The sequence below is a fragment of the Melozone crissalis genome, unplaced genomic scaffold, assembly GCF_028551555.1.
Source record: "Melozone crissalis strain CALT ecotype California unplaced genomic scaffold, PUWL_Pcris_2 ptg000002l_1, whole genome shotgun sequence".
In the NCBI taxonomy this organism is placed as follows: Eukaryota; Metazoa; Chordata; class Aves; order Passeriformes; family Passerellidae; genus Melozone; species Melozone crissalis.
The window spans coordinates 7,919,994-7,936,017 of NW_026535780.1; the positions used below are offsets into that span (position 1 = coordinate 7,919,994).

The 16,024-nt window shown below is 36.2% G+C and overlaps 1 protein-coding gene across 7 annotated transcripts in view; it reads right to left on the reverse strand.

Annotated features, from left to right (window-relative positions):
* Positions 1 to 16,024, reverse strand: part of EFR3A (EFR3 homolog A) — a 75,070-nt gene that overhangs the window by 12,757 nt on the left and 46,289 nt on the right. For all 7 annotated transcript variants that reach the window (XM_054272977.1, XM_054272896.1, XM_054273142.1 and 4 more), the window contains 10 exons: positions 15,439 to 15,574; positions 14,096 to 14,260; positions 12,498 to 12,612; positions 10,625 to 10,676; positions 7,742 to 7,914; positions 7,178 to 7,253; positions 4,371 to 4,532; positions 3,053 to 3,184; positions 2,506 to 2,573; positions 1,159 to 1,286 (listed from right to left, as the gene is read on the reverse strand). In XM_054272977.1, the coding sequence (XP_054128952.1) occupies positions 1,159 to 1,286; positions 2,506 to 2,573; positions 3,053 to 3,184; positions 4,371 to 4,532; positions 7,178 to 7,253; positions 7,742 to 7,914; positions 10,625 to 10,676; positions 12,498 to 12,612; positions 14,096 to 14,260; positions 15,439 to 15,574 (1,207 nt within the window). The remainder of the gene's footprint in view (positions 1 to 1,158; positions 1,287 to 2,505; positions 2,574 to 3,052; positions 3,185 to 4,370; positions 4,533 to 7,177; positions 7,254 to 7,741; positions 7,915 to 10,624; positions 10,677 to 12,497; positions 12,613 to 14,095; positions 14,261 to 15,438; positions 15,575 to 16,024) is intronic.

A 16,024-nucleotide genomic window follows, 5' to 3' on the forward strand; every position in this document is an offset into this window, starting at 1 on the left:
CTTCCTCACTCCATTCTCATTCACTCCAAGCCTGTAACATTTCCTCACTTGCTGCCCACCTCTTCTGCCCATACTAAAATATAATGTTAACTGGTTTTAGGTGCCAGAAGAAATAAGCATAGGAACATTTTTTTTCTCAGTAGACAGCCAGCAACAGAAAACAGACACTGTGGCTGTGCTGGAACATATCACTAATGTGCCTGCTTGCATTTTTGGGACAAAACCACATCTGCTGTCTGGAGAGCCCAATTCCTCCCACAGTAACTATCCAAAAGAGAGATTCAAGAGCAGGCAGCAGTGTCTCTGAATCAGACTCAAGAGAACACATCTGGCACTCACTATCTGTATGTACTGTGGTTCTTTCTATGTGTGAGCTACAGAATACAGAAATCACATTTTATTGCCAGGTACTTTAAAAAGGCCATGCTTTGGGCTGGGATATCCCCGAGTCTATTACAATAGCAACCCATTTATATACAGTCACCAAACACATGTGTTTAAGAACAAATTCTTCAATCACATAGTTTTCAATAATTTGCTCAATTGGCTGTTAAAAACATATTAAAAGCCAAAACCACACAAATGTCCCATACTAGCTAGTCCTTGTCACATTATTCACTCAGCCTGTGCAGCACCAACTCCCACAAACCTTCCTCAGGCAACTTTATTTCCACTGTTACACTAAGCTTGCATAGGTACCTGATATAGGAAAATATCTCATTCTTGCTTAAATTAACATCTGCTCATTGACAGTTTAACTAAGACAAATAAATCAGCACAAGACCATATAGCAAAAGGATGGAGTATCTTTCATCCAATGTTAACATGAAAAGCTGACTTGTATATTCTTTTCTCATTTTCTAGATAAGTCAGTACAGGTATTCTTTTGAAGCAGAGACTTCATTAAAAAGAGTCAAAATGTGTTCTAGGACCTTCTGCCTCACTTCCATTCCTTAAGGAAAAAAAAAAAATCTTTGAAACTTCTTAGCAATAATACAGTAGCTCATGAGAAAAAAAAAAAACCACCTTGAGAAGACAAAATGATCTGATTAGGTTTTGTTGGCAAACAGTCACATTACATTTCACTGGCACACAACACATTAGGAAAACATTCTTAATAATTGCTACTAAGTGGTGTTGCTATTAATTACCACTTACCTGTTACCTGGGGCACATATGGAACTGACAGTCTTTCCACATTGTATCCACTGCCTCCTAATGATTCTGCAATCTTGTTGGTCAGGAAAAACAGATCTGTTTCATCCTTCTCTAAGGATTTTGGAAGACTGTCAAAACATATGTTTGAAGTTATTGTCTACCAATAGATATTTGCTGGTTAAGTACAATATTTTTCTAACGTCTGTGAGCAACCAAGAAGGGTCAATGGTAATGATTTGATGGAAATAAAGCTTGTTCAGTTTTTTAGGAATGAATACACACCTAAAATTAGTCCACTGAAAACCTCTGCAGTATTTTAGATTACTTTAACACTTCTTGTTTATCTGAAATATGTTCTTCACCTGTTCTGCTACATCTTGAGAGAATATGATCTCTGTTAAATTTTAAAAAAATGCCAAACCTGCACAGCAACACTAATATTAATAGTAATTAATTAACTCTAATAATTGTCATTTGTCAGTATTGTGCTCTTGTGGCAAAAAAGACTGAGGGTATCCTGGGCTGCATCAGGAGGTGGAGGGAGGAGATCCTTGCCCTTTCTTGAACTGTGGTAAGGCCACACCAGGAGTGCTGAGTCAGGAGCTGGGCTAGCCAGGACATGTAGGGAGACCATCACAGGGCTCCACAGGGTCACAGAGGTGGATTATGGGGCTGGAGCATCTCTCCAGTGAAGACAGAGAGAGCTGGGCCAGTTCAGCATGGAGAGAATAAGGTGGATCTCATAAAGTGTACAGCTCCCCTAAGGGAGGGAGGGTGGAAAGGCCTCAGAACTAGGCACCTCTCAGTGCTGCTCTGTGACAGAACCAGAGGCAATGGCCACAAACTGACACACAGGAGGTTCTGTCTAAACATCAGGAAACACTTTTTTGTGTGAAGGTGAGGGTGACCAAGCACTGGCACAGGTTACCCAGAGAGGCTGTGGAGTCTCCATCCCTGGAGATATTCCAAAGCATCTGGATGTGGTCCTGCACAGTCTGCTCCAGGTGACCCTGTTAAGCATGGGGCTTGGACCAGATGACCTTGAGATCCCTTCCAGCTTCACCCATTCTGTGATTCAGTAAAAATTTATTTTGCTGTTATTTTTTATTTTGCTGTGTTAGCATACTGTGTACAAATGCCGCTGACTACTATAAAAAAGTCTGAAGCCCACTTTTTTTTTTCCCTATAAGTGTACATGCTTTTAATCCTTGGGATTCTTCTGCCTGTCCAGAACATGATAAAACCTCTGATTTTTTTCACATATGGAATATTTCTCAATGATGTATGATTTTTAATAGCAAAATAGGGGCTTCACTGTCCACTAATTCCCATTTTGTATCAACTTACTTGGATTTGTCTTTGAAAATTGTTTCTGGTAGAAAATAAGCTGCTTCCACACTTCTGGTTTCAATGACCTGAAAAAAAACCCCATGTCAAATAGTACAAATGGAATAGTTCCATAGCTGTTTTCTTCAACACCTAACCTTCACTAATATCAACCACAACACAAATGAGACATTTGGAATTTCTTTTAACCAGAGAAAGAGACTCTCACCCTTTAGACTAAAAATATGATTCTCATGATCTTGTGCATGTCAATACTATTTTAGCAAAGACAGTGGGGCCATCAAGTATTATACCAGATAGAATTTGGCCCTTTATATATGGCACCATAAGCAAAATAAAATGCTGAATCTTGAGAGAAGATTATTTTGTTTATTATCTTAAGAGTCAGCAAGTAATGCCACGAGAGACTGAAGATCAAGAACAATGTCAGTGGACACAAAGAGGGGAGATCAACACAACAAGGAAGCACCTGACACAAGTTATTTACTGATTTTACAGCAGACTGTGTATTGTTCTAAATGACCTGCAGTATTTAATCATGTCTTACCTTGCTGACATGCTGACAGAAGGCAGGCACTGCAATCATCTGACTCAGGAAGTTTAGATACGCTGCAACCAATGCCATGACACCACAGCGATTAAACATTGGCAGATTATCCTCATTGATGATGGCAATGTCCTGAAATAGAAGGGGTAGCATCATGTTTACAAAGTTAGCAGGCTGTCCTGAATACATGGAAGTCAAATTATCATTGGTAACACTATCTGACATATGATGTTTATCTGATATTACTTAACATTTGGTATCTCTCATCTTAAAATTCTAGTCTTTCAGCTCACTTGTGAAGTAGGAATATATTGATCTGAAATTATAGAGCTTAAAGATTCAACCATTATGAAAGAAAATAAATTTACTCAAAATTTTGTTTCTCAGACAGGAAGTACAGGTTAATGACTGGTAGTCTCTTGTCCTTACCACCTGTTGATCATAATATTTTCTCAGGAAAATTACAAACAGCAGTTTGATAATAAAGATCACCAGTGTGAATCACAGATACAGCACAATAGAAGGAATTATTTAATGCATATTGGCACTTCTGTGTTTATTCAGATTGCATTATTTTTGCTCTAGTAAAACTCCTAATGTCATTTCCACCAAGTAAGGATTTGGTTCAATTACATATTTTAAAATTAAGGATGCAAACTACATTTCAGATATTTTATAATACAGCTGTACATTTAGGAATAAGGTTAATGACAGAATATACTGCAAATACAGGGCCTGATTTCATCAAATTCCCAGGGCACATGTTAGCAGTACTTTATTTTTGATTTCAACACAGATAATAAGTTATCCAGTTTTCCTGAGGACTGTATGCAAGCATGGGTTAATATTTGAACCTATTAAGGAAATGTTAAGGAATAAAGCCTAAAACACTGACAGAATATTACTCTAAGGTAAGATTTAATAGCGTGGTTTAGCAACTATTCCCAACCAATCAATTAATTATACAGAAGTGCAGACAGTCCATACATTTTATACAGAACACAAGATCATAGGTTGAGAGAACACCTTGTCAATCTGTTAATGAGTATCAGTGATTCTATTAAATGTTTCAAAAAAATTTCACATCTGTTGTATTTCCTGAAGAGCTCATGCTGTGGAAGTTTGTTACAAAACTAATTAGATGAAGTTTCCCCATCAGTAAGTGGTACATACAAAGTGCACTTCCTTAGTGACCAATCAAGTCCAGACCAAATTATGGGATTTCCAATTTGAAGATCAATACACAAAACCCCCCAGTTCTTCACTTTTCCAATCACACACTGAATTGTCAGTCAATGAACCCAACACAGAGCCATACCTGCAAGGCAATCGCTAATCGAATGAGGTCAATCACCACTTCTTCATTGGCCAGTTCTATTGTGGTAAGAGCTAGGGATGTAAACAGGAGTTCAAAGTTCTTCTGGACATTGTCTTCTTCTTTGCAGCCTAGGTAGATGTGTCTGTACAACTGCTGACCATGCTATGAAAGACATAAAAGGGAAAATGAGTATTAATAATAGAGTAATTTAGGTTAGAAAGGGTATTTGAAGGTCTTCGGGTCCATCTATGTACTCCAAACAGGGCCAACATTCATGTTAGATCAACTGAGAATTAAAAAAAACAAACAAAAAAAAAGGATAAAATACATGATGTACACATAGATAAACAAGTACAAGTCTACTTAATCAAGTAGACCTCAAGTTTCTAATAACAGCTTCTTTATAAACACTGTACTGTTCTATTTTATGCACAAATGTACAGATAGAGAAGATGATACAGAGAATTGCATGACTACTGCCCAGTATCAGCTGTTAGAATTAATTTCCTGTTGAAATATTAGGAAAAAAAAATGCCCATTAATGAAAAGGAGAAACCAAAAAGCAATCTTGAAATATTTTTCAAGAACATTTGAGACATTTCAAGAACTCATTTTCAAGAACTGATGAGCTCCAAGTGTTATCCTTGTGAAGACATCAAATTTGTTCATTAAGCAGCTCCCCTCAAACAGCAAACCAAGAAAAAATTCTTGTTTCAGAAGGTGAGCAGGGCTCATTCACTGACATGTGTAGGGAGGCTGCAGCTCTAGTGAAGAATACAGGTCATTTAATGAAAGACTCTCTATTTCAAAAGTGATTTTCTTCTCATGATACTGTGCCTAAGCAAATCTCAGTAAATAAACTATTACCTCAGCACAAAAGAAAAATGCAAACACAAGAAACACAGGATAAGCAGCAGGTGCTGTATGGAACACAGAGCTCAGTACCACCCCAGCACTCCTAATCTGCAGGGGGGTACAAGTCTCTATTCACCTGACACAAATAATTTTCAAGATCTAAATACTAACTCTAGATATACTAATTCAGCTCTAGAAGTAAGCAGAAAAGTGATTTTCAACCTCTCTTTTTCAAACAAGACATATTAACTTAAGAAATAATGACATTGTTGGTCTTTTCATTACTTCTAAAATCAAAGAGTTGCTCAAATCCACGTTGTGTTTAGAAAAGAGGGAAACACAGCTATCAGCAAAGTAAAGAAGCTACTACAAAATAAAGGTTAGTTGTTTAAAGACCCAGTATATTTGGAAAATGAAAGTAATGACTTTTTTTATCCCACTGATAAAGAATAGCACTTAAATAAGAAAAGAAATCATCATGTGGATTTTTTCAATATGTATCTTTCTAGAAGACTGGAAAATGCCAGAAGTTAAATATTTCCCTTCAAAACTGAGCAACTGGTTTGAGACAAAGAGATTTGTGCCTATGTTTGGTTCCATTCCACCTGGATGTGATACAAAATTGCCTCAGCATCCCCATGTAACATCAAACAAGCCCAAATTTATAGTCTCCAGATATTAATGAACTTCTGGAGATAACTCATCCCTGTCCTTTGATTATGCAGAGCAACTGGCAAGAGCAGGTTGCTAACGTGCACACCTACAGCAGGTGAGTAACGGTATCACACAGATGATCATTGACTGACTTCATTTCCCTGGGTTAATATATTTTTTAGAAGTTTGTATGCTCTTTTCTTGACCTGTGAAGAATCTCTTTTCCTCTTCTGCCCTTTTTTCAGATCAATATTAACAATTCAAATATTTAGTTTGACAGCTACAACTTCAATCTAGCAAAATACATCTAATCCAAATTGCTTTAAATCATAGATATCAAATTATTGAATTAAGATTTAATTCACTTTTTAAAAGACACATTACTAATAATTGTCAATATTGGAATATATTTTATATTTGTATTATTCCAGTTGAACATATACTGGAAGAATATTAACTGGGCTAACTTATAGCAAGAACATTTATCTTGCAAAGTTACTTGAATGCTGTACAACTCTAGTTTGCATACCATTACATGCAGTATTTTGGCCTACTTCAGTATTTTCTGGTTTTTGTTAACATACCTATGCAGATAAACCACAGTCAGGAACGACAGAGCACAGTAACAGCTTTATGCATCTTTCCCACAAAAAACCCAAGGTATCTATTGTAAGCCATTTCACTCCACTTAAGTATCATCTAAAAATACCCTGGTTTTCTTTAGAGACAAATATACTGAGAAGTCACCTGGTAAAAATTCCTGTGAAAATAATCTTTTAAGAAGACAGCTCTTTTGTGCAAAGTTATCTTTCCTTGACATCTTTACCTAAAACATAAGATATAAATGATATAAAATATCATTTATATCAAAGATATAAAAGATATAAATATTTTTATAGCTCTGTACTAGAGCTATAAAAAAATTTCTAAATACAAAATTGTCTAAAAATACAGCAAAATACAAGCCAAACTAGTGAAAAAATGCTACTGAGCAAAAATTAAATGCTGTGCAGGAATCTAACACCAGGGAGATCTTTTCAGAATCATGGTTTTGACATATGCTGTTCTAAGTTCATGCATATAAAGGTTTTAACTGAAGACATAAATTAAAATTTTATTGCATGGAATCATCTTTCAAATATCTAGAGAACCCCAACAATGAAACCACTGTAACTTGATTACAATAATTTGAAACTGATCTTTGTGCCTTGTTGCAAAACCACAGCTGTAGAAGAAAAGCTAAAGCACTGGTTCAGTTACTTATTTCCAGATAGAAAAGTGATGTTTCATTCCATTACCTTTTTCATGAAGCTCACGTCCTGCCTTGAAATCTTGTCTCGTTTTATCTTTAGATCAGAAACATCTGGTATTATTCTACAAATGAAAGAGATGTATTGTTTCAGAAAAAAAAAAAAGTTGGAAATTAAGAGAATGTGGAATACAGGAGCTATTCAAACAGATCTTGACGCAATTCGCATTTTAATTATATCCATGCTTAACAAGAATATTCAAATTTCAGATGAAGATGGAGAACCAGAAAGAGAATAATCATATATATAAAGAGAATAATCATGATAATCATGTATTTTTTTATCTACATAAAATAAAAATAAATATTAAATTCTGTCTTCTACATGGTAGAATTTGTGATAGAACTATGATATTTGTAATGGTTCTTTAAGGTACTGGGCTCTGAGGCTTACCTGTAAAACTCTTGCCATGAATAAATGACACTGAGCACCGTGCATTTACCAAAACAGTACATTAATAATTCATTTTAGCAAAAACATTTAAAAATCAACAGCAGTTGTCATTCAAGTGATGCACTGGAAGTTAAGCAGGCCATAAATGCAGAGCAGTACCTGATCCCTCTGAGCTTGGCTCTGTTGTCGTGCCGGTCGATGAGGTTGTGCAGGATTTCCAGCACCAGCTGCCTCAGCTCCGAGTCCTCCATGAGTGAAGGAGACAGCAATGGGTCCAGAAAGGGGGCAGGAAGGGCATTACTTATTGTTGTGGCTTTGTATCCTGAAGTCACCTGTGCATTGTTTGAAATAAAATTCATGTGGCATTACTGCATTGTAAGAATTAATCACAGCTGTCACTTTTCAGTGGGATTGCTTTGGCATCCACAAGGTAGATTCAAATTGAAGTATTGTATTAATTTTGTAAACTCCTGACCTCAGTATGAATTTGGAAGGATGTCAGGATACATTTTCAAATTAAGTCACTCATGCTAAAAGGATTTTTCAGGATCCTTTCTTGACAAACACACCCCAAATAAAAAAATAAAGGTATGATTTATGATTTGTTTTTTTATATGGCCTATGAAAAGTTGCAGGGCATAAATTGAAGATGATAGGAATTCCAGTCAATATTTACAATAGAGATTTTTCCATTTCAGGTTATGAGCTGTTCATATATGGTAGAGTAAGCTCATGTGAAATAAAAACTGAGAAATCAGGGCCTATATGTACACCTCAAAGATTATGGATACTATTTTATTGCAAAACATGAAGTAAGCAAATATCACTTTCTTAGAAATCTGGTGCCAAAGTGTTATTTTAAAAATTAATACTACCTCTGACTTGTCTCATTCAGTTACTTTTAACTAAGCAAACTCTGCAGGTACATAAAGAAAAATAAACTTCTACCTAACTACTAATTCAAGTTTTAATTAGCTGAACATCTACAGTAGCCAGAAATATTTAAAATTTACTATCCCTTAAAATGGAGGTTACCAGAATATTACAATCTCAAAATATATTACAAAGTACATTTAACCTGTTGAGGATGAGAGGAGTAAAATTATCCAAATTTAATTATAATAAATGCAATAGTATTTTTATCCAAGGCTTACATAACAATTTATATATATTCCATACCTTTACAGTTTTTACATGTGAGCTGTGTTTTACTGGTGTTGGCTGGGATAGGTCATTTTCTTGTCAGCAGCATAGATGCTACTGTGTTCTGGATTTGTGACCAAAGCAGTGCTGGTAACAGAGATGATTTGGCTACTGCTGAGCAGGGCTTACACACCTCCAGAGGAATATTCCATATTGAAATGTGCCATGTTCAGCAGCAGAACAGGAAGCCATTTGTGAGGGCTGCCACTGCTCAGGGACTGGCTGGCTATCATTTGGCCTGTGGTGAGCAGTTTGGATTTTATTTTATTATTACTTCTTTTTCTCGTTTCTTGGTTTTGTTTTTCTTGGTTTCCTTTTTTACTTAGTAAACTGTCTTCATCTCAACCCACTTCTCTCACTGGTGCTGTCCTGGTTCTCTCCCCAAGCCCCTGGGGCAGGGTGAGTGAGTGCCTGGGTGCTCCCTGGTGCTCTGGGTTAAACCTGAGTGAGCACAGTGCCCCAGCTTAGCTCAGGGCTTCCGAGGGACGTGGCTGACAGGAGCACCAGGGGACAAGAAGGCTTCTGATCAATCATTCTGAACAGGGAAAATGACTGATATCACAAGCAGCCAGGCTGCAAATCTAAGTGCACACTTCTAATGAAGTGCCAGATTTCAACTGCCTGTACAGCATTCACTTGGCTACCTGTGTATGCATGACAATAGACTAATATTGTTATGAAATATTTTTCTTTAGTATAGAATACATGATGTACAATGCTGGATTTCTTTCACAATATTTATCAATGACTAATTTATTAAGCATGAGAACAATGACTTTCACACCTTTGAGCCAAGATGGGATTTTATTTTTTATTCTAAAAGAGATGCAAACTAAAATTCAGTGTCCAAAATGTTAAATCCCTTCCACACTCTGACTCCCCTTAAAGCAAACTTACAGGCTACGTAGCACACAAAATCATTAGAACAATTCTTACCTATTTTAATGGAATTTTAATAGTAAGTGAGATGAATATTGTCAGGAACAGTTTAGACATACCTGAGTCTATGTTTAATGAAGACAATGTGCAAAATGACCACCTGAGGTCCTTCCTAACAAGTTTTCTATCCTTAAATTGCAACTCTGAATGCCCAGCTCTTCTGCAAACCAGAGTCTAAGGTTTCAGATTTTGCCTAACACCATCCACGAGTTTCATGTCAAAGCAGGGACAAAAACTCATTTTCCAAGAGGACATTCTTCTGCTTTAGTTTGTGAAATCATTCCCCTGTTTGAGTCACTAAACACTTCTCAGCTGCTGCAACAAAACAGGCCAGGATTCTACAGGCAAGAGCCTCCTTTATTAGCCTCGTTTTGATTTTTACCATCTGGGTCTATTTCCAGAAATACTCTTTGAAGATTTACAGCTGAAAAATGTATTTGTGATAAAAAATTCAATCAAACGTTACAAGAAATTTGGGAAACATTAGGAAGGAAAGAACAATTGTGTCTGAGGTATCCATTCCTATGGTTTTAAAAACATTGGCCATTCTACTAATTACCACTTTTCCAGGCTCCGAGATGAAAGTGATTTCACTTTGATGTTGCCAGTACTGCTGGCAGAACTCAACCCACTCTAGGATGTTCTTTTGGATCTGCAGATCCAATTACAACTGACATTCACTGAAGTGCTCTAAGAGATGGAGGTGTATTTCTTGTGCTGTTTGGAATGTAAGTTGGAAAAATGCTTTCACAATATTACACAATAGAATTATAGGTCTATGCAATATCAATATATATTTATTTTCATAGTCCAGTGTTGTGGAACTTTTATATGTAAATATATACATAAAGTGAAACACTGTGTGTTTTTAACATAGTATACTGATCACAAAAGGCTTACCATAAGTAAAGATCTCAATAACATGATTTGAATCCTCCTTGTTCCCAAATCTCTACAATTGGAAGAAAAAATTGCAAATTAGGTTTTCTTGCATATCTTTGAAATATTATTCTACTCTAGACATTATTCTCATTTTTGACAAGTGAATACAGCAGTCTTGGAAGGAATGCTGGATGATCATAGATAAAGGAAAGTATCTCCAACTGTGCTGCAATAATTAAATGTTTTTGAAAGACACATTTATAGGAAGGCTGAAAAAATGGAGCACAATCAGTTGAAGAAAAAATTAAATTGTATATGTGAAGGAGGCATAAATCTTTATGCTTTATTCAGAAATCTCTAAAATGATTGATCACTACAAGCTTGACAGCCTGTTATTTTAACAAGCATCAACACCGAAAATTTCTTCTGGATTAAAATGAAATTGAGTCTTTTAAGAAACACAGACATTTCTTCTTTAAGCCAGACACCAAAACTTTGAGACTGGAAAAAAGTTATTGGCAAAATCAGTAAGAAAAACTAAAATATTCCTCAGCTTTCATATCACAGGAAGGTACATGAAACACTACTTGACCTGTTCTTCATCTGTTTTCATTTCCCTCCTGCAGGTACTAAAAGGAGCCAAATAGCTGAAGGTACATAGCCACTATTCTTGCAAGGTCATAGGAGATAAAAGTGCACTTGGAATAAATTGCTCCATTCACAGAGATTCTTTCAGGAAAGTAAAAAAGGTACAAGCCATTTTCCCCATTAAATAGTGTAAAGAAAGACCAACCCTCTTCACAAAAGTTGGCCATTACATAACAGTGGAAGCTTCTACCTTAATGGGCTACAAACTTGGCTGTCTGTATCATTCAAATGTCTTGGGTAGATGAACCCAAAATTCTAAGTAATGCCAGACTTTATCAGCAATCTCAGAGTGACATATGCACATCATGCTAACACACTGCTCAGACACATGTTTACACAGAATCTCACAAATGGAAAATTATATAGTTATTAAAAAAAAAAAAAAACCACCACCCTCAACTGCTAATCCAAGTAGAGAATTTCATATGGATTGGTGCTTCAAATACCTCCACAATGAGTGACAACTGCCTGGCACAGACTTGTATCTTCCATGGAATAGCATCCCATGCTGCAGGGATACTGTATGAAAAGCTATAAAAAACTGGAGAATGATGATGACTTCCTACTTAATCTATGAGGGGATCACCTTTGTGGTGCAAAGTGTCTGTGTACATCTGGAAAAACAGCTGCAGCCTTTTCAGTGACTTTCCCATACTGAGGAAATACAGTCTTTTAAACAAAATTATTCCTCTTATAGGGAAAAGTATTCAGTGTAGAGTGACTTTTAAATTGTGGGTTTATTAAGTCTGCCCACTTACAGCTTTTTCCTATTTCTGAATACATAGGAAAAATCAAAAATTCACTGGAATTTCTGCAGCTATTTCTTAATCTGATGTCAACTTGTACAGAATTTTAAGAAAAACAAAACCTTAAAAAGAGTTTGTAAACTATGCAATTTATAATTGAATTCCTCTCATTCTCAAAACCCACATATAAAAAGTTATGGAATTAACAAACATGAAGGACATAATTTCAGAAAAAATTGTACAAATGTAGAGAGAAAGAGTGTTTTAGTGAAAAATAAATGACCTTGCAATCAGGTAACTTTTATCAATAAAATGTCTGTAGGTTGATTTCATATTGCTGACACTGAGGTTGTCTTGGTTCTGTATAGTATTTCATATAGCCCCAAAGGAGTGAGAATTTGCATTTCGCTTTTCTTAATGTTTTTCACTTCTTAACTGATCAGGATTCTAAAATCTAGATTTGTAATCTGAAATTTAAAAATACAGGATATACAAACCCAAGGTTACTGGGATCCAGCGATTGTGAAGTTGCTCCCAAAACAGGTACTTTGCTCATAATGAACATCATAATCTCTGATCTCTGGTAATCTGGAAGATTGCTTCCAAAAAATCCTAAATAAAAACAGAAAAAATTCACAGAAGAAAAAGAGATATAGGGCCCTTCTCTTTATAAGAAAAGCCTTTAAAATACAAGGAATATATTAACAGGTCAAAATAGATGAGGAATAAACATATGACTTGTTTTAGGGCATAATCTCATATTTATTTTTACTGAATGATTTTAGTGAGTCTCTTTCATGATACTTTCATCTTTGAATACCAAAACCTAATTTTATCCTCCTCTAAATATACAATTTAAAAATTAAATATCTGGAGTCTATTAACTTGTACCTAGTGAAGAATTGGAAGTGTTTCTCATGGCACATAGTATTGTCTGTTTATTGGAGAATAAATATTACAAGTGAGGGGACAGAAGTCCCAGAGACATATAAGTATTTTAGGACTAAATCAACAGGAGATGCTGATTTCTCTCTGGTGACTTGTGACAGGACATGAGGAAATGGGATGGAATTGCATCAGGGGAAGTTCAGATGGGACATTAGGAAAAGGTTCTTCACTAAAAGGAAGGCTGGCCCCTAGATCAGGCCCCCCAGAGAAGTGGTCACAGCACCAAGCCTGACAGAGGTCAAGCAGTACCTGGACAATGCTCCCAGGCACATGGTTTAGCTGAAGCAGTCCTGGGATGAGCAGAGAGCTGGACTCACTGATCCTTATGTGTCCCCTCCAACTCCAGATAGTCTATTTTATTACTATGAAATAGTATACCATTAGTTTCAGTAGAAAGAAGCTTCACAAAAGGTTGGTTTGTGGGATTTTTTTTTTGATGGGAGTTGAATGTTTTCACTTGGGAACTTTACTGAAATGGTGAGAAACAATGTACTATATACTTGTTAGTGCTCTTCAAGGCAAGCAAACGTACAAACATTTCAGCTAATCTCCCTTGTTCTTTAAGAATAGGAATGCATATCATAAATGCACCCCAATATACAACATCACTGTCATAAGGGAAAATCTGAGAAACAGAGAGACATTGTTGAGAAAATAATTTCAACTGCTGTGCATTAAAGTACTTCAGTTAAGTCGTGGTAGCACAACTGGCCATTAGGTGTCATTGTTGCTACTATGTTTAACATTGATTTCTATCAATTTTAAAGCACTACCTATGAAAAAATGTATTATTACTGTATACAACTTTTTGCAGTGATTTTCATAGAAGGACTAATAGTAGTTCTGCACCAAACATAGAGATTTCTACATTTCAAGGGCCACATAATAATATAATTAAAATTAAGTCCACCAGCATTTTTAATTTTCATAACCTTCTTGGCTACGTGTTCAGTTAGCATTTAAAAGAAAAACCTTTCAGAAATCAAACACATAAAGCAAGCCTGAGAATGAGAGGCAAATACAATCAGACAAACCACATTTGACAGTAGTATTGCTTCATGATTCAAGTTGGTCCAATATCATCTCATTTGGGGAGAGGGAAAAGTGGAGAAATTTTAAGTGAGCCTGTGCCAATTGTATAACTCACCAATTGTTTGAATAATTGCATTCTGGACAATCCTCTCATCACTCTCCTTGGAGCTGATGCTTAAAGTGGAGCTTTCACAGGAATTGCGCCGGTCACTCAGCTCAAAGTCAACGCTGATGCGCAGGTGCTTCAACAAGGTGTTAAAAACCTCCAGAACTGTTGGGCCTGGAAACAACAAATAACACTGATTGCACTTGTCAAGGGGGAGATGTCTGAAAAAAATTAAAACTGGGCTTTTCAATCCATTTTCACAAGTAATGAGAGTAGGACAATGAAGAGAACAAAGTGAATTATAGTGTTTGAGGCATCACGACTAGAGAAAAACTTTTGAGGTGTGCCTACACTTTGATACTTTAGAAATTAACTTGGAATCAGGAAATACAGTCAGGTATGTTTGTATAATCCATTATGATTCACTACCGGTCTGGTCAGGATGGAGGTAACCTGATTTTCCTTGTGCATGCAGCTTTTGTTCCACCCATCTAACTGTCCTTATCTTGATCCATGAAACTTCTCACTTTCTTTCTACATTGTCCCTGTCCTGTGGGAAAGGGGAGTGCAAACAGCCCAGAGACAACTCACCATGCAAGTTTCAGGTTCAAAACAGAAATGGTTGCTGAAATTAAGCACCAGGAATGGATTTAACTGCAGGTACTTGCCCCTGAACTTCAGTTATTTCAAAACCTGCTACTAAAATCCAGTTCTATACATTGGAGCAAATCATGAGCTCTTTTCATCATATGGTAAAAGATTTCACAAGTCTGTGTACGCAAGAGGAAGGACACATTCAGGCTCAAGCTAATGAAGCAAAACAATCATATTTCAGCAGGACACCAAAGAACTTCATGAAAAGAGCACTAGAGCATGCATCTCTTCATAACGACTCTTATTTCAAGGAACTATCTTAATTTTAAATGACATTATTTCACCTTATTTCAGCTTCTTCACACTCAATAAGGAAACATTTCTCAAAGAGCATTCTACTCCTGCAATATTCAGGTCACAGCTGTATCACAAAGCAACAGTGCTCTTGACATTTTGTAGTGACACACAGTTCTCTCAGACTTTATGATTTCTTTCCACACAGGAATATCTGCCTTTCACAATTTTTTCAATCATTTTTTCAATGCAAAGGATTATATAAGAGTCAAATAATCAAGTGTATATGCTTGGAGCAATTGCAAACTAAGTAAGATTTCAAGCATTTATCAGCAAAAAGGAAAAAAAAATTATACACAAAACCTTTTCAAAATGTTTCCAATCAATCTGAAATCAAAGTGAAAATGAGCACTACCCTGCAAATTTATCCTTTAACCTGATGCCTTCAATTTAATACAACTTACCTATTGATCCTTTAGCTGCTATTGCAACTGCTTCCAGAAGAACCTGAATAATGCCAGCACGAACTCGTGCTGAATCCCTTTTGCGGACATCAAGGTGTCCAAGGATTTCTTGTATTACATGATGGGAATATTGTGCCTATTAAGAATACAGACAGAAAATCTTCATCTGTGACTTTAACAAGAATAAGCTCATTCATCACTCAGCTATGATCATGACCATGTTCCCATTCAGCAACATTTTCATTCAGAAACTTATCAGAAGTACAATCAATTCATGACTAAATATGGATTCAAAAAATGCCATGACAGATGAAGAAATACAGGTTAATTCAGCCAGCCCAGTGTACAATAGAGTTCTTTAAAATATCCAGGAACATCTGCAAGCACAGAGGAAGCATGAAATTGTCCCTCACTCAGCTAACTGCAGTTCAAAGAATTCAGTACCATTGCTGTAAATGGTGAGAAAACTCAGCTTTCTCCCACAAACCTGGAATTTTACACTTTTATCTTCTGGGCCTCTGAGTTTGATGCAATCAAAGAATAATGCCTTGAGGTTTACAGCAGACAATGAGAGCCATAGAATGGC